Below are 19,138 nucleotides of genomic sequence, written 5' to 3'. Positions count from 1 at the left end.
TTCTGTCAGTCCACTTATCATAAACTTGGTGAATTAAAAACTATAAGGCACCTGCCCGGGCCCAGCCCAGCAACATTATTTTGGGTATTGAAAAAAAAACCCAGCGGCTGCCAGGCAGGATACGCCCACATTTTCGAGTAAGTTATAAACTTACATTTCAAGTTTCAACAAAATCGGATAAAAGTTGTGACCTCTATAGGGTCCACAACCTTGATATACCATATTTTTACGCTACTTGAGAACGAAGGGCGGCCATTTTGTCTGTCAGTTTTGGGCCAATTTTTACGAAATTCGAACTCAGCCGTCCTTAGGGTGCAACGGTGATATAATAATACTGTTTTTTAAATCGGATAAAAATTATGACCTCTATAGGGTCCACAAGCTAAAAACACGATTTTTCGTACTATGAAGGGCCATAATTCAGGAAGTTACGGTCCGATATCTGCGAATAGCGAAAGGAACCAAGATCTTTGGGTTATAAGCATACATTTCAAGTTTAAACCAAATCGGATAAAAATTGTGACCTCTATAGTGTTCACAACCTAAAAACGTGATTTTTCGTACAATCAGGGCCCATAATCCATGAAGTTACAGTCCGATACATGCCAATGAACCGAGATCTTAGGGTGATAAACCTATATTTCAAGTTTCATTGAAATCGGATAAAAATTGTGACCTGTAGACTGTTCACAAACAAACAACCCAAAACCCGATAGTTTATGTGATGAAAACATTTTCTTTTTCATATTTTGACATCTGATGGTCAGGGTTTTTGTTTTTTCCATTTGCTTGCTTGCTTAAAATGTCCTGTTAAAATCGTGCGCATTAGATTATTATTACATCGGTAAAACTAAAACGGAGAACAAGTATTTGGTATATTTCATGCTAAATCTCAGTTTGTGTGATTTAACAGAGTGACCTCCAATTACCCCAGATACAAGTTAAATAAATGCTAGAGACCAAGTATCATTCAAAAATTTTCGAGCCCGGGCTGAGACTACCCCCCCCCCTCCCGGAAACAAACCCCTTGCCGAGTTGCTTGTCCCATCGCGGGCCTGTGCATAATGCATTTAATATTGCATTTGATCGGAATCGAAACAGCCGGAACTACAGCACTAGATGTGGCTTTTACATAGCGGGCAGCAAAGATCGATGAAATTTCAATTCAACATAACTTTATAACTACTCAATGGAATTGGATTATTATTATTGGATTGATATTCCCATTAGAGATTAAACTTTCACTATAGGTCTGAATGACACATCAAACCTTTAACTATGCATACTGACCATGGGCGTGGGTTGGGGGCGGTGGGATGTGTCCCCCCTTAGAATCGGAAAGGGGGACAAATAGGTATTTTTATCGCCAGGACAGATTTTTGGGTTTATATTCACATGAATGTCCCATTCTGAAGGCTATTTAACCACTGCCTTGGGTCTCGCCACAGTTACTGATCTTCCCCCTTTACGATATCTCCCCCCTTAATTGACCGATCGCAGCTGGCAATCAAAATAATAAATCAACCAATCAAAAAACTTCCCTTCTGCGCGAGCCGGCTATATTTCATGATCTACGAATATAAGCAGGTAAGTACCTCGGACATCCTTCAGCACTCTGCGCCATATCAAAACTTGGCTACGCAACTCTATGACGCAAACACAACTGACCCACCTGATGGTGTGTGCGGTGCATAATGACCTCCTTCATGATCAGGACCCAATGCATGTCGCCAAGATATTCATAGTAAACAGTCCTGTTCGTAGAATGAACATCTTTGCACGATTCACTTAACTTCATGAACAATTAATATTTGTGCAGCTTTGATGTAGATAGTCAATTTTTCCATATCGTCATCATATTAGCCCTAATTATTATTTTGGTTTGGTAATGAAATGTTCCGGGTTTCAGGATCCGTCCATCCCCACCAAAAGTTATGACAAATCCATGCCCTTGATACTGACTAATAAATTCTAACAGTATAATCTGATGAAAGTATTGCTAAATTACCTGTGTCTGAAGCAGGAACTGTAATTTTTGAATATTTTTTAGAGCAACCAATTTCTGTTTTAGAATAAATAATAAATGTTTGGTTCACATGACAATTGAGCTTTACTGGGATTTTTATATTATGGATTTCATTCGATACACTATAATTCTGGTCACCCTGTTGAATAAGATAACCAATTATTTCACCTTGTCGATTGTCCTCTTCAACATCCTGAAAAAATATACGTTTACGTCAATTCAAAATTTACCAGTTAGACATTTTACATGTGCTAATTTAGGTCGTTCACATCTGCAGATATATTATACAACCATAAGTGAAATAATTTTCTGCACCGTACAACTATAACTATTTTTGACATTTATTTCTAGTAAGGATTACATTTCTACAATTTCAGTACAAAAGCAGAATCACAAAGCTAATGTTTTAAATGTCATAATTATTAATAAAACAAGCCAACAGTGTGGCTGATGTTCCCAGCCGAAATCCCAAAATAAATAGATGACAAATTTTAATTATCAAACTGATTATCAACCAGTGATGGGATTTTGCCCGTATATTCCGGACTTGTCCGAATCTTTTTTCCAAACGCCCAAAATTGTCCGACCGGGAATATGCCCAATCGGACATCAAGACATGGTGAATAATATTCAAAATTCCGAAATTAATATAGTTTACTGAGTGTATAACTACCACTCAACCCGATTATCGTTGATAATACGCTGGGTTTATTAGGTAATTAAGTGATCAACGTATTTATCGTGTTATACCGTCTATAGTATAAACCTACCTTGATTCAACTACTTAATCTGCCTTGATTGACTGACTTAATCCTTTGTCGGACAATTCATCAATCTAATCTTAAACAGAAGTCATTGCTTTCCTTTTGTCGGACTATTCATCAATTCAATAAGAATGATTATAAACCTCGTGGTTTCTCATTTGTCGGGCATCTTAATCGCATTGATGTGAGCCGACATCATCTATAATAAACTAATCATAGATGTCACATATCGTACGAGCAAATAACACCCTAAATCAATGGACAGTCATTTTGTCTACGATATCTTTTACGTCTTTTAAGAATCCATATAGAAATTCTCATCCACAGTGGCACTTTCCCTTGATCTCGAGCGCGGCACAAATATTGCTTAACATATTATTAGGCAGTGCTTACTATGAAGCCGTGTGATGAGTCACGTAGGCTATTAGTCTCTATTATCCAGAAAAATATTCTATGAATATGTTGAAGACTAGGAGTTTCTGGGTGACCGAGACTAGTACGCACCCAGCAAAATAACAAAAAGGGGAGGGGCTACCAATAGCTATATGAGCAGAAATTCTTACGTATTTGTAGGCGTCAATCATTCTGCTGTGTTGCCTATGATGCCTGTCACTCTGTCGTGACTATCAAAGAGTGTTATTCGCTGAAGTTAGCTATGCCTGTTTACAAGTGATTTAACTATTTCGGAAGTTCTGCATTCATTTGCTGCCGTATAAACGAAGACACGTAATTCTAAAGGAATATTATGGTTGTGAATTTGATGCCGAAGCAGGATCGGCAAGCTTTCATTCAACATATCACGAAAATGCTTAATTTTGTAGGACATTTACTGACATAAATTTGAATGCCGTACGGGAATTAAGTGTGAAAAATAGCGAGGTCACCAATTTTTATTACGTACGGGATTTGGGGGATCACGTGGCTAAGTGGGTAAGACGCTAGCTCGCTAGCCTGGAGGTCGGGTGTTCGATCCCTGCATTGGCCGAGAAAGTTCATCCAGATTTTCAGGCGTGGTTCTCCCTTGTCAGTGATGCAGGACGGAGGGGCTGACAAGGAAAGCTGTCTAGTCGTTCGGATGGGACGAAAAACCGAGGTCCCGTGTACACATTGGCGTGCACGTAAAAGATCCCCTGGCAGTTGGAATTCGATATAAGAGTAGGCCGTAGTGCCGCTGTCCGGGCAAAAATTTCCCTCATAACACACTGTATGGCGTATGCCCGTCTTCATTAGCCCAGGTTAGGAGCAGAACAGTAGGACGTTAAACTCCATTTCATTTCATTTCATTTCATTTCACGTACGGGATTTGAATATTTTGTTGACATGTGGTTTTTAATTGTGGTATGAATTGAATACTGTACGGGAATTAAATATGAAAAATAGCTAGGTTCACCTATTTTTAATACGTACGGGATTTGAATATTTTGACATGTGACTTTTAATTGTGGTACGAATTCGTCTGCTTAAATAACGATAAGAGTTATGCCCCTTTATTTTCGGTAAAATGTCCGACAAGTAAAATTTTGAAATCCCATCACTTATCAACTATGCACTAAGTTTCATCACCCTCTATCAGATAGAATCAAAGTTATCTTGTCTTACCCTGAGCAGAAAATGCTCATTATCGAACTTAATCAAGGTATTGATGTAATAAAACTATACACCAAATTTCATCCCTCTCACTTAATTAGAACTAAAGTTATCGTGTCCTATAGCATCAACCAATCAAATTGCTTATCTTTGCTTAACCCACGCAGAAAAAGCTCATCTTCGAACACCATCCAGGCATTGACCTAATAAACATCTACACCAAGTGTGAACATTCTACCTCAATTAGAATTAGAGTTATTGTGTTTCAAAGACTCGGCCAATCAAATTGCTTATTATTATTATTATTATTATTATTATTCGCTTTAAATAGCGCTTCATTACACATGAGTGTTTTTAAGCGCATTCACAACAAAACAGTTCAAAAACATTTTTGAAATAAATATGTTTTTAAGTTAGTCTTAAAGCTCTGGATGGAAGAGGACTCTCAAAGAGTTTTTGGAAGATCATTCCACATTTTAGCTGCTCTGACAGAGAAAGCATATTCACGAGAATGTTTATTATATTTAGGAATCCTCAAAATGCTACGATCACTTGAAGAACGAAGGTTGGATCGCCGGGGAGAATAGAAATCAAAGAGTTCTTTTAAATACCTGGGTGATTTAAACACATTCACAAGAGCTTTAAATTGAACCTTCGCTCGAACTGGAAGCCAATGGAGTTTCTGTAACTTAGCTGATATATGATCAAATTTTCGCGTTCTAGTTATGAGACCTGAAGCATTGTTTTGCGCTATTTGTAGTCGGTTTAAAGCTGTTTCTGGTGCTCCTAATAGAAGAGAATTTGCATAGTCCATATGCGATGTTATCACTCTGGTTACCCTAAGCAGAAAATACTCATTATCGAACTTAGTCAAGGTATTGATGTAATGAAACTATACACCAAGTTTCAGCACTCTTACTTAATTAGAACTAAAGTTATTGTGTCCCATTAGAAGGAGAGTTATTGTGTCCCAAAAAGTGTGACGAATGGACGGACGGACGGACGGACAGACAGACAGACAAACCCATTTTAATAGTCCCCTGCTTTCTTCGAAAGGCGGGCGACAATAATAAAGTAATGAGAGTTAACACAATATTTTGGTTATCTTAAAACTTAACGTTTGTTTGCTTTCTTTTCTATGGTTAAGTGTGTGATTTTTTTCGGCCAATCATTTTCAATGAGAGACAGTCACCTCATTCTTGGAAGTAGGTTGGATGATTTAGCAACACTGTTACATGCATTTTCACAATATTACAGGGGCATTATGTAAGATTTAGATAAAGAGCTGGCCGTTTTAGCTATAACATTTAGAAAATAGATAATGCAAAATAAATATATGGAAAATATCATTCAAATTGCTTATTTTGGGTGAAGTTATTAATGGTTATAGTTCTGACAAGATGTGTGCATTGATCGTAACCATCACCATACTTCTCCATTTTTAAATTAAATCATTAAATGGCCAAACCGTTCTAATATACTTACAATCAGAGCCATCCGATGGCATCAAGAGTTGATTATGGTCTTGTCATCTTAATAAATGTCTAATTAATAATCTATATAACATTTAAGGCCCAAAGAAAGACATGCAACATGCATATTTAGCTCTTACATAAACACAATTTACCGGACTACAGAAATAAACTTCAGATCAGTTACTGGTGAAATATATTATAATCTTACCCCCCAATAGATCATAACACTCCTATGTTTACTGCTATCACACTGTGAAACAGAAAAACATCCAGCAATAACATCAGGTCCAGTCAATGGAACTATAAAATACAAAACAATCATCAAATAGAGATATCTATATCTGAATACAACCAAATATTACTTTCATACCATTTAGTATCAAATTATATTTGATCCTATGACATAATATATACATATACATACCATCTTGAAGGGTTGTCACAACAATATCTTTAACCTTACTCCAATAGCCATTTTCTTCAGGTTTACAACTGATATCAAAAGTGTAATCTGTATAAGGTGATAAATCACAATATCCTCTTGTGATATTTTGATCAGCAGTAAACACATCCAAAACATTGGTCTAAAATAAACAAATTCAATTATATTGGAATTACTATTTTATATCAATAAACCATTCTATACTGTAAAAAATAACTTTTGCCCCAATCCCCATCCCCCTCACACAACCATGCATGAAAATCAACAGTTTGAACTCTCTTATCGTATGAGGGTCCGTACCATATCAAGTATTGCATACTATGAAAAATGTAGTAAAGAGGTTAAATTTGGCCATTGCTGGATTAGCTTCTAATACTTGCGCTTTGGAGGGAGTGTGTCTATTCTTCCCGTTCAATCGAATCTATCCCCAAGCACAGCAACAAGACAGCCCTGCTTTTAATCAGAGGCCTTCCCTAAAACTTTGGACAGTAATATAAGGTATTGAAAACGGTGAAAGTGTTGTTTGTCTCAAAACAATATTGTTTACATTATATCCGTGTTGATAGCCTCGTTTGTCACACAATTAGTTTTTCTGAAATATTCTGCTATGCACTGGTTAATTGAGCATAATAAAATCTTGAGTCATGACGTAACGCTATGTAAACATATTTAGTCCAATTTGGGGGTCTGTTTGGTATTGCTACGCAGTTAGCTATTGGTTGTTAATAGGACTATTGACCAGTCATAATTTAGAACAAGAATTTGCTTTCTTTACAGCAGTAAGTAGTGGGATTAGCTCTAATCAAACGAAACACTGCGAGGAGTATGCGTTCGGATATGCACAATCATCAAAAGGAACCAAGATCTTTGGGATATAAACAAAAATTTAAAGTTTCATCAAAATTTGATCAAAATTGTGGCCTCTAAAGGGTCCACAACCTTGATATACCATATGTTTACACTATTTGCTTACAAGGGGCGTCCATTTTGTCTGGTAGTTTTGGTCCGATTTTCACAAAAAATTCAAACTCTACCAACATTATGGTGTAATGGCGATATGTTTTTAACATATAAAAATTGTGAACTCTTAGAGGGACCACAAGTTGAAAACGCGATTTTGCGTACAAACAGCCATAATTCGGGAAGTTATGATCCAATATACGCAAATATCGAAAAGAACCAAGATCTTTGGGTTATAAACATGCATTTCAAGTTTCATCAAAATCAGATAAAGATAGGTTGCCAGGCAATGAAACATATGCCCCCAGCAGCTAAATCCTTCCGGCAGTAAATCGTTGAAAACCAATAGTCTTCTTTGTCTCATGACCCTAAACACTGTGTATACATTAAACAAAATCAGATATTAACTTTAGCCTCTAGAGCGTCCACAAGCAATTGGATGGCCGGACAGGGGCGACAACAGTATACGACCACATTTTGGACGGCCGGACAGGGGCGACAACAGTATACGACCACATTTTAATGTGGGCGTATAAAAATTTTGACCTCTAGAGGGTCCACAACCTTGATATACTTTATTTTTACACTATTTGCGTGCGATGACGGCCATTTAGTCCGGCGGTTTTGGTCCGATTTTCACGAAATTCAAACTCAATCATCATTATGGTGTAAAGTTGATACATTCAAACAGTCTTTTAAATCGGATAACATTTGTGACCACAAGCTAAAAATACAATTTTTCGTACAATCAGGGGCCATAATTCAGGAAGTTACGATCCGATAGGCGCAAATATCAAAAGGAACCAAGATCTTTGGGTTTCCAGTTTCCTCAAAATCAGATGAAAATTGTGACCTCTAGAGTGTCCACAATCTAAAAACGGGATTTTTCAAATAATCGAGGGCCATAATTCAGTCATGAAGTTATGGTCCGATACATGCCAATATCGAAAGGAACCAAGATCTTTGGGAGATAGACCTTTTTTCAAGTTTCGTCAAATTCAGATAAAAATTGTGACCTGTAGAGTGTCCACAAACAAATTGTGGACGGATGGACATGCGTACTGACAGGGGCAACAGCATAATACGTCCACATGAAAATGTGGGCGTATAAAAATCAGCATTCTACCCATCAAAAAATGTAAATTATTGTTTCTTACCTTATTCCTTAAACCATACATCACTTTAAATATTTTCTTTCGAATGCTGTTGTGTGACCAAGTTATTGTTATGCATGTCCTATTCTTTTTTTGCAATTCCAAATGAACTATTGGAGATGGTTCCACTTCAAAAGTAAAGGAAAAGAATGGAGTTAAATGTATCATCATTTTAGACTGAAATACAGTTATTTTTCCCTATGGATATGACAATGTATATCCATTAGAAGCAGGCTTGAAAAAAACAAAAGTATCACTTAGGTCTTCTTGGTCCATGCTAAGATATCCACTGACAAGAGGAACAGCTATGCATAAAATTAATGGGCAGGTCTCATTTTTGATAGGGTGATCCCTTATGATTAAGCAAACAATCATACTGTTTATGTTAAAAAAGGTTTTGGTGACAGCTGCTCTAACCAGAGAAAATTATTAAACAACTCAACAGATTACCTCTTTAGGGCCCGTCAAACAATCCCAGCAAGTTTAAGATAGAAATCTTAACCAGCGGTTGCCAGGCAAGATACACCCACATTTTGCAAGAGATGGATAATAGAGTACAAGCTAAAAAAAAGTGATTTTTTGTTCCCGGAAGTTATGGTCCGATAAGCGCAAATATCAAAATCTCTGGGATATAACATATATTTTAAGTTTCATCAAAATCAGATAAAAATTCTGAACTCTAGAGATTCACCATATTCCTGAAGCAATGGCTCGAGAAATCCCTTTCTGGCCATTGCTGGATTGGCTTCTGATAAATGAACTTTAGAGGGAATGTTTCTATTCTTCCAGTTCAACCAAACTATCCTAAGTACAGCAACATGACAGCCTTTTGTTTAATCTGGGCTCTTCCCTTAAACTTTGGACAGTGATTTAACGTATTAAAAACAGTGAAAGTATTGTTCGTCTCCAAACAGTGTTGTTTACATTGTAGCTGTTTGATAGCCTTGTTTGTTATGCAATTAGTTTTTCTTCAATATTCTGATATGCATTAGTTAATTGGGCATTATAACGTTATGTAAACATATTTGGTTCAATTTGGAGCCCTGTTTAAAGCTGAATGATATTAGTACGCAGTTAGTTATTGGTTGTCAATCGGATTATTGACCAGTCACAATTTCGAACAGAAAGTTGCTTTCATTACAGCAGTGTTAAGTGGGATTAGGTCCAATCAATCGAAACCTTCGTATGACATACTTTTATACTATTTGCGTACAAGGAGCGGTCATTTTGTAGGGCAGTTTCGGTCTAATCTTCATGAAATTCGAACTCAACCATCATTAGGTTGTAACACTGATATATTGAAAAAAAAAAAAAAAATTAGATAAAAATTGTGACCTCTAGAGCCACAAGCTAAAAACTGGATTTCTTGTACAATCAGGGGCCATAATCCAGGAAGTTACCATCCGATATGCTTGAATATCGAAAGGAACCGAGATCTTTGGGATATAAACATATATTTAAGTTTCATCAAAATCAGATAACATTTGTGACCTCTAGTGGGTCCACAACCTTGGTATTACATACTTTTATACTATTTACGTTCAAGGAGTGTCCATTTTGTCGGGCAGTTTCGATACGATATTTACGAAACTCGATCTCAATCATCATCAGGGTTTAATGGTGATATATTTAAACGATTTTTAAAATCGAACAAAAATTGTGACCTCAACCAACATTATGTTGTAACGGTGATATATTTGAACGTTTAAAAACTGTGAACTCTTAGAGGGACCACAAGCTAAAAATGTGATTTTTCGTACAATCAGGTGCCATAACCCAGGAACTTTGGGACATAAACACATGTTTTAAGATTCATCAAAATCGAATCAAAATTATGACCTCTAACGACCACAACCTTTGTATCACATACTTTAACACTATTTGAGCGCATAGAGCGGCCACTTTAGAGCGTCTCGAGTTCTATTGTAAAATCTTAGGACATGTCTACTGCACATTAACACCCCTCTAAATGCGAAACAGGAAGTGTTTATCGACATTGTAACATGCTATTTTAGCATTTTAAAAGAAATTACTAAACCAGAGGGGTGTTATTGTCCAATCGACAGTATCTAATTGACAAATCAAAACAAGAGATTCACCCTTAAGCATGTTACAAAAGGGAGTAATAGTGAAACCTCTATAGTGTCCACAAGCTAAAAACGTGATTTTGCGAACAATCGGGGGCCATGATCCGATACATGCCAATATCGAAAGGAACCAAGCTCTTTTGGAGATAAACCTATATTTAAAGTTTCGTCAAAATTGGATAAGCATTGTGAATGGACATACAGACGGACGGACAGAAGTGACGACAATATACGTCCACATGAAAATGTGGGCATATTAAAATCACAGACCTATAGAGTATTTAAAGGCTTTTTTAATGGATAACAAACTTTAAATTACGTACTGGAATTGCAGACCAACTGCAGTGACAACATTTATGTGGGCATATAAAAAGAGTATACTATGAAGTATAATTTTAGTTCTGTTCTTTTTTATTCAAGAAGAACTTTTAATGGAAACAATTTTTCCTGGTAGTTGTACGTACCATTGTCATTAGTTATAAAACGTTGACTTGTGTAATTCACATCATTTTTAACAGTGTTATTCACAGCTACATGTATGTCATAATAATATGCACCCATAAACTCATCAGAATTCCATACACAACTTCTGTTTGTTAGATGAGGACAAAGGAAGCTGAATAAGAAATGTGAAAAAAATATGAGATTATTAACAGATTTCCCTGGTTTCCGTCTCAGAGGGTAATAAGTCTTGAGTAATCTCCGACAATGGAGAAACCATGAGGTAAACACGTAGATTAAAATCATATTCACTCTTATTGGATTGATGAATAGTCCGACAAAGGGGAAGCACTGACTTCTGTTTAAGATTAGATTGATGAATTGTCCGACAAAGGATTAAGTCAGTCAATCAAGGCAGATTAAGTAGTTAATCAAGGTAGATGTATAGACGGTATAACACGATAAATACATTGATGTATGATAATCAGGTTTAGTGGTAGTTATACACTCAGTACACTATATTAATTTTGTAATTTTGAATATTATATCACCATGTCTTGATGTCTAATTGGGCATATTCCTGGTCAGACAATTTAGGACATTTGGAAAATAGCGTCGGACATGTCCGAATTATACAGGCGAAATCCCATCACTGCTCCATATCCTCTAGAAAATGTACAGTGTTTTGAAGAGTGAGGAAATGAGAGAGAAGTTAAGCTGAATGTCCACTCAACATAAACTAAGTTGATTTGTGACTATATATCTGTGACTATAATCTGATTGATTGCAAGGGTCCTTAGCTGTGGCAGAAATCTACAAAGCCCAGAGAAAATCAAGAAGCCAGAAATACAACATTTATCCTTGTCATGGTCAAGCCTGGATCGAAACCATATTTGAATTGATGAAAAATTGTATTCACTAGGTTCCCCCAACCTCCTAACTGGGAATAACTCTGTAATTAATATTATAATAATATATGCTAATCAGCTAGTAAGTACTAAGTACAAGTAGGGTAGAATATTGATAATCAGTCAGTAACTCTAAATGCAGGCTATCCCTTCAAGGAATGTGACAAACTATGGGTCAGACTATGCACATACCGTATACAAACAAAATTTGGCTCTCTTAATAACAACATCGCCCATTCTGCCACAATTTTATTTTCCTTATACATGTAGTTGATGACCTAATCTTCACAGAATATACATCTAAAAGCTACATCACTGTAATCCGCAAGTATCGACAAATCAGCAATTGTTCTTCAATATTGTTGCTGACATTTATTTACAAGATTTGAATAATCTATTAGCATTTAATGCTAGGTCACAGATAATACTTACTTAATATATATATATCAATTTCTAGATAATAAAACAGGAAATTCATTCAAGTATTATTTTGCGATTTGTTATAATTATTCAGCTTGATATTGCATCTAAGCTTTAACTGGTGTACCATTACAAAATCAAAGACTAGATTGTCTTGTTTGTATATGCAGAGAATAGAGGAATTCATAGAAGGCATGTCTGAAGTGACAATTCAATTTACCGGTATCCATGATTCTTCAGCAGTTTAATAAACGGATATGATCATATAATACAGACTTGTTATCACAGGCTCTTGAAACTGAATTACCCTAATTTTTATATTATTGATGAATTAAGTGACAATCATTGATTTTGTGACTTACTGGACTTTTTTAGTGTATACCGCATAATAAACTTTAACAGAGATATCTTCACTATTTATATACTCAACACCTAGATTCCAGGTACATTTCATTCCTTTAGTCCAATCATATACAATACAGGTTAAATTTACAACTTTCTGTGGTGCATCTGAAAAACAGAATTTTTTTACAGTCTTACAAACTTCTCTAGGGTTATTTCATACCTCTGAATATGAGCACATGGTATGATTGTTAAACACATTTAACTGAAGGTCAGCAACATTTTGCTGGGAGTGTGACCTTTGGGAGAAACCTTTTACGGCTTCACAATAAATTGACTGATGTTTAGTGAAACCCATATCCATTTAATCAAAGAAACCTTTAGCAATTTAAATTTGCATTAACCATTTTTTCGTTAAATTCTTATATATCACAGCTACAACTCACATTCAATTGTCACAAATTGTGTTCCTATGATTTCCTTTTCACCTGTGACATTAACAGCCCAGCAGCCATACCTCCCTGCATCACTTGACTTATTTACAGTTATTTTCAAAAGAGCTGTAATGTTTGATGTGATGGTTACAAAGCTAGGGGAAATAACATCATCTCCTTTAGTGAAATAATATCCAGTACTAGGTAACTCTTCCTGTGTGCAGGTCAACTCCAGCTCATCACCAATATATATGTATGGCCGCTGTGGTAAGAGATCTCCATTCACTTCAATTAAAAAATTTTATGATCAATAAACTATAAATAACCAAATTTGGTCATAGGAACAAGGGCCCAGTCAGTGAGTTGGATTGGGCTATCAATATATTAAACATACATTACATTATGCAAGAGCTAAATGTGCGTATTGCAGGTCTTTATTTAGGCTTCAGATGTTATAGAAATTATTAATTAGACCTTTATTTACATGACAAGCTCAAAATCAACACTGTAGACCCTCTGATGGCTTGGATACAGCTTGGATTTAAACAGTCGTCCATTTAAAATTAAATCAAGAAATGGACGACCAAGCTAACGTTTACCGTTAGTCACTGACGTCACTACCGGAAACTGGTGATGAAAGGCCTGCCAAGCGAGGGTACCATAGCAATTGAGAATGTTACTTGGTAATCGAGAATAAGTGGGTGGTGTTATCGTCTGTCAATCAAACGATTGACAATTCTCGTAGACGAAGCAGACACAGTTGTTGATGCCTATTTCTAGTCTAAACTTCTGTTCAGAATAAAGTAATTTGACTGAAATTTTTAATATTCTCTTTTTATCATAGCGAAAATAGCCAACTCTTTATTAAACTCTTAACTAATGTATCTTTAATAACATCTCTATCTGTGAGAAAGAGTCTATATATGCAGCAATTTAAACAAATCTGAAAAAAGCACCACCAAGGCTATAAAATCAAATCTTAAAATGCTCAAAAATACATAAATTGATTTTAACAAATATGGATAATAAAAATTACGACATTCATTACATTGCATTGTTTTAGGACAAGAAGTTTAAAACATTTAAATTTCCCCCATATTTTATCTAATCTGAACAAGCCAACAATGAGCCTGGTGTTAGCTGGCAGGTTGATTAGGAATGGTAGATTAAGTAGTCTATCAAGGTAGGTGTATACTCCTGGCCTGTAATTGGGTTGATCACTTAATGAATCCTGCCCATTATCAACGACAATCAATCTAAGTAATAGTTATACATTCAATATCTGTGTAATCTATTGGAAATTTTGAATGTGATTCAACACATCTTGATGTCTAATTGGGCGTATTCCTTGTCAGACTTTTGACAATCCATGTAAGTCATGTTGGGTAAATAGGGCCGAAACAGCATCCCATGGACAAGGTACCATGCAAAAATCACATTATAAGTCACATGATTAAACATAGCTGCGACCAAGAAAAAGGAAAAAAATAACTGTAGTGGTAGGAATTTTAAAAATTTTACGCCGAATTTGTCTCCTCCCAAAAAATAATACGCTCTGATTCTTTCTTGGAATTCCATGTTTCAGTGATAGTCACCACTTTGTCTTAAAAATATCATGTGACCTTCTCGACATCAGTGGTGATTAGCTAATGAATTCTACAATCAAATGAATGCTTCGGTGAAGTGGACACACTAGGCAAATATAAACATGGCGAATGAAAATTCGGCCAAATATATCAAACATATCCACCGCATAAAGTTTCATACAAAATTTTAACTCACCTGAGAAGTTTCTGTCAATCATGAAAATACAGGTAATCAACACATACAAAACACTACCACTGTATCTCATCATTTTATATTTCATAAGAAGTATAATAAAATAGGTTACTTTAAAACTTCACTGATGTCTGTTCTGTAAACCCTAATGTGGGTCAAAAATTACAGTTTGAATAACATGTAACATGTAGTTGTTAATTTTGTTATTTTTATATAAACACACTTGCATTACAACAAAACATTTCCACGACAGGAATTTTTAAATTTGTTGTAACTGTATCTGAAATATAAAAGTTAAGAGTAAATAGCTCATGTTAAATTATTCTTGATATATACTTAAAAGGGCTAACTCTATTTGATTATGGCAAAATAAAGTGTAAATTAGGTTGATTGATCAGATGTGTTATTTCGATTAGTGAAGGACAAAATCTCATTTTACGTCTGATTTTGGTCTAAAATGTTGACAGTGGAACAGTCAATCAGTGATATCTCAACAGTAGTTCCATCTTGACCTCTCAAACAAATCAATAAATTATATCTAATTAAATAAAAACTCCTATTTTATACCCAAATCAAAGAGATGTCTTCTGTGGACTCTAGTCATAGTAATAATGTGTATATCTTAAATGCACTGTATCCATACTACTAAGGGTTATACTCAAAGTATGTACCGTAACAATTAATTCCCCCGATCTCTAGTTTGATTACCTCCCTTCAGCCTCACACCATAAAAGTAGGGATGGGCAAATGGAGGTCCAATTTAATGAAATGAAATGAAATGGGGTTTAACGTCCTACTGTTCTGCTCCGAACTGGGCTAATGAAGACGGACGGGCATACGCCATACAGTGTGCTATGTGTATAGGGCGTAATATAACGTCAAATTAATTACACAAAAGGGGGTAGTTAACGTTTTAAAATCGTCACGCTTAACGGGTTAAGACATTCACCCAATGAAAATCTACACCAAGTATGAACATTCTACGTCAATCTGCCACAGAGATCATATATTATGTTTCATTGTTCTGACCAATCAAATCGCTTATGCCTAAGCATAAAATTCGCATCATCACACTTAGTCAAGGTACTGATGTATTTGTGTTCTCTCTGGTGGAAAAGGCTCATCATTGAACTCTGTCAAGGCACCAACACCAAGTTTGAACATTCTAGCTCAATGACTAGGAGCATTAATGTATCCAGAATAGTGTGACAGACAGACAGACCCATTTTAATAAAATTTGAACTGACTGTAATACGTTTATAAGGTTTTAGAAATGAAGTGTCAATAAAGTCTGTAAATATACATAATTGTTGAGTTGCACTTTTGAATGGGTTCAATCGTTTGAATATCAAAACTTTTTTCTGCAACACTATAACAACAAGGACAACTTAGTAAATGATCACAGAGATATAAAAATAGCCAAAATTGGTTTTAGATGTTAAAGGGACTATCCCGATTTTAACAGAGTCTCAGAAATAAAGGTCTATGTAAGTATGAAATTCAAGCACCAAAATAAAGAGGAACGGTGTATTTACCTTGTTTCAAAATTTCAGCTCAAAATACCGAGTTGTTTGGACTATTATTTGAATCTAAATAATAGTTGGTATTTTATAAAATAGAAAATTAAGCACTTTGTCACATGTATGTGCCGTGAGCATGCCTCATTGCATGGAGTACTAGCGCTATATAAATGTACATATTTGGCCATATAAAAAAAGGATTCTGGTTCTCATATAAAAAGTGATGCATGAGCTGTTTTTATTTTTAAAAAAATAAAAACAGTCTCGTTAATTAAAGCACATAAATATTTACAAAGGGTACAGGAAGTAACACTATAAAAAATTTGAATGAATTCAGAAATGCACCGTTAGATCATCATCAAATACAAAACCCTGGTAAATATTGGTGACAAGCATAAATAATACTCATAATCATACATTTCTATAAATGACATGATGTGATAAATGAAGTGCCATGAAATGTGATTTTATGAGTCATTTAGCCCAGTAGTGATCCTTGGACAAAAAACACAAAAATAACAAGCGGTTGCCAGGCAAGATACGCCTACATTTTGCAAGAGATGGATAGAGAACAGGCTAAAAGCAAAAGCGTGTTTTCGCACAATCAGGGGCCATAATTCAGAATGTTATGGTCTGAAATGTGCAAATATGTAAAGGGACTGGGATTTTTAAGATATAAAGATATATTTTAAGTTTCATCACAATCGGATAAAAATTGTGACCTCTAGCGGGTCCACAAGCTTCGTATTACATAGTTTTACAGTTTAGATTTGATTTTCATTATTTAACTCGTTAAGCGTGACGTTTTTAAAACGTTAACTACCCCCTATTGTGTAATTAATTTGACGAAGTGACGAAGAACTATGTACTATGTTCTAAGAATAGGTTGGGGGAAATACCTCCAAGGCGTTATATTACGCCCTACACACAGTGAGTGGCAGTTGTCCAGGACGTAATATAACGTCCTACGTACATGCTGCGACTGTGGGGGAATTCCCAAAGGATTCCCCCAAGTGACGAACCCTGTTCTAAGAATAGGTTGGGGAAAATACCTCCAAGGCGTTATATTACACCCTACACACAGTGAGTGGCATTTGTCCAGGACGTTATATAACGACCTACGAACTTAACAGGTTAAATATTTAAACAGTTTTTAAAACTGGATAAAAATTGTGGCCTCCAAAGAATCCACAATCAGGGCCCATAATTCAGGAAGTTAAAGTCCGATATGCTCGAATATCAAAACGAACCCAAGATCTTTAGGTTATAAACAAACATTTCAAGTTTCATCAAAATCAGATCAAAATTGTGGCCTCTAGGGGGTCCACAACCTTGATATACTATGTCCAGCAGTTTTGGTCTGATTTTCACGAAATTCGAACTCAACCATCATTAGAGTGTAATGGTGGTATATTCAAATGTTTTTTTAAATCGGATAAAAATTTTAACCTCTTAGAGGGGCCATAGCGTGATTTTTATTACAATCAGGGGCCATAATTTAGGAAGTTATGATCTGATATGTGCAAATATCGAAAGGAACCAAGATCTTTTGGTTTTAAACATGCAAATCAAGTTTCATCAAAGTCGGATGAAAATTGTGACCTCTAGAGTGTCCACAAGCTAAAAACATGGTTTTTCGTACAATCTGGGTCCATAATCCATGAATTTATGGTCCTATACATGTTAATATTGAAAGGAATCAAGATCTTTGGGAAATAGATCTATATTTCAGCTTTCGACAACAAAATGTGGACAGATGTCTGGAGGTACAGGGGCTTCGGCATAATACATCCACATGAAAATGCTGGCGTATAAAAACCTCCCTCAAATCAGATTTTTGTTAACGATTGTCTGAGAACCATAATATCTTTTTATATGGCCTTATTATTATCATTAAGATATATAGATGATTTCAATTTAATTTAAATTGTAGTATAATAGGATCTGTGATTTAATCAGATTTGTTTTAACACAGACTTTTTTTTCATAGCCATTCTCTTTTTCATCAACCAAAATCAATTTGAAATAATCAGTTTTAATCATAAATCAATTCAATTACAACCCTCATTTCAACTTATCATACATGGAAGATATAAATCTAAAATGTTTGTCATAGATAATTCATGGTTATATCCTGTATGGGTTGGAAATAAACTTATCATTCAATAACTTTATACTGAATAATCCATAGTAATTACAGTGTATAGTAACTATTGAAATATACTTCATAGTTTTATTGATTTCATTTACCGACTGAAGGAGTTGAAAGCTGTTATCTACCAGGTCACATATAATGTTATTATGGTCTTTAAAATCATACAAAGATATATAAAATATTCAAGACGGCTCCATTTTATTTGATATTTTCAATCACATCCCTTTATTACGACCTGTAAATTCTGTATTGGCATGTAGAGAAATGAGGTTTAAGCTCTCGTGAACATTTCAGTTATTTTGAGTCTGACATTGAGTAATTTTTATTTCTATGGTTATGTGTGAATTTGCGAGATGGAGAATTCTCTTCTTTCAGCTAAGGGGCCTTTGACATGTACTTCCAATTGGTACATTGGACACCAATGTCAACGTCAACCGACAACACTGCAAGAATTGCCTGTGGCACTGCAAGAAGAGTGGGTCAGATTGCCCCAAATCGTGATTGGATGGTTGGTTAGGAGCATGCCATGACGAATTGTTGAATGTCTGAGGATTGGTGGAGTAATTACTCATTATTAAGACAAAAATGAAAAACGTCCATTTTCACTTTTGACGGTGTATCTCTTTGCGAGTGAAATGGGGCCG

At 35.4% G+C, this 19,138-nt stretch overlaps 1 protein-coding gene across 2 annotated transcripts in view; it reads right to left on the bottom strand.

Moving 5' to 3' along the window:
* Positions 1-19,138, bottom strand: part of LOC126818089 (leukemia inhibitory factor receptor) — a 50,726-nt gene that overhangs the window by 15,834 nt on the left and 15,754 nt on the right. For both annotated transcript variants that reach the window (XM_050545278.2, XM_050545277.2), the window contains exons 3-10: positions 14,823-15,099; positions 13,053-13,325; positions 12,627-12,774; positions 10,960-11,111; positions 8,412-8,536; positions 6,277-6,436; positions 6,061-6,152; positions 2,009-2,219 (exon numbers count right to left, since the gene is read on the bottom strand). In XM_050545278.2, coding sequence (XP_050401235.2) covers positions 2,009-2,219; positions 6,061-6,152; positions 6,277-6,436; positions 8,412-8,536; positions 10,960-11,111; positions 12,627-12,774; positions 13,053-13,325; positions 14,823-14,907 — 1,246 coding nt within the window. In that variant the 5' untranslated portion in view covers positions 14,908-15,099. The remainder of the gene's footprint in view (positions 1-2,008; positions 2,220-6,060; positions 6,153-6,276; positions 6,437-8,411; positions 8,537-10,959; positions 11,112-12,626; positions 12,775-13,052; positions 13,326-14,822; positions 15,100-19,138) is intronic.

Source organism: Patella vulgata, chromosome 4, assembly GCF_932274485.2.
Source record: "Patella vulgata chromosome 4, xgPatVulg1.2, whole genome shotgun sequence".
Classification (NCBI taxonomy): domain Eukaryota; kingdom Metazoa; phylum Mollusca; class Gastropoda; family Patellidae; genus Patella; species Patella vulgata.
Note: the sequence above shows the minus strand (reverse complement) of the source record. Positions and strands in the feature narration are given on the sequence as shown.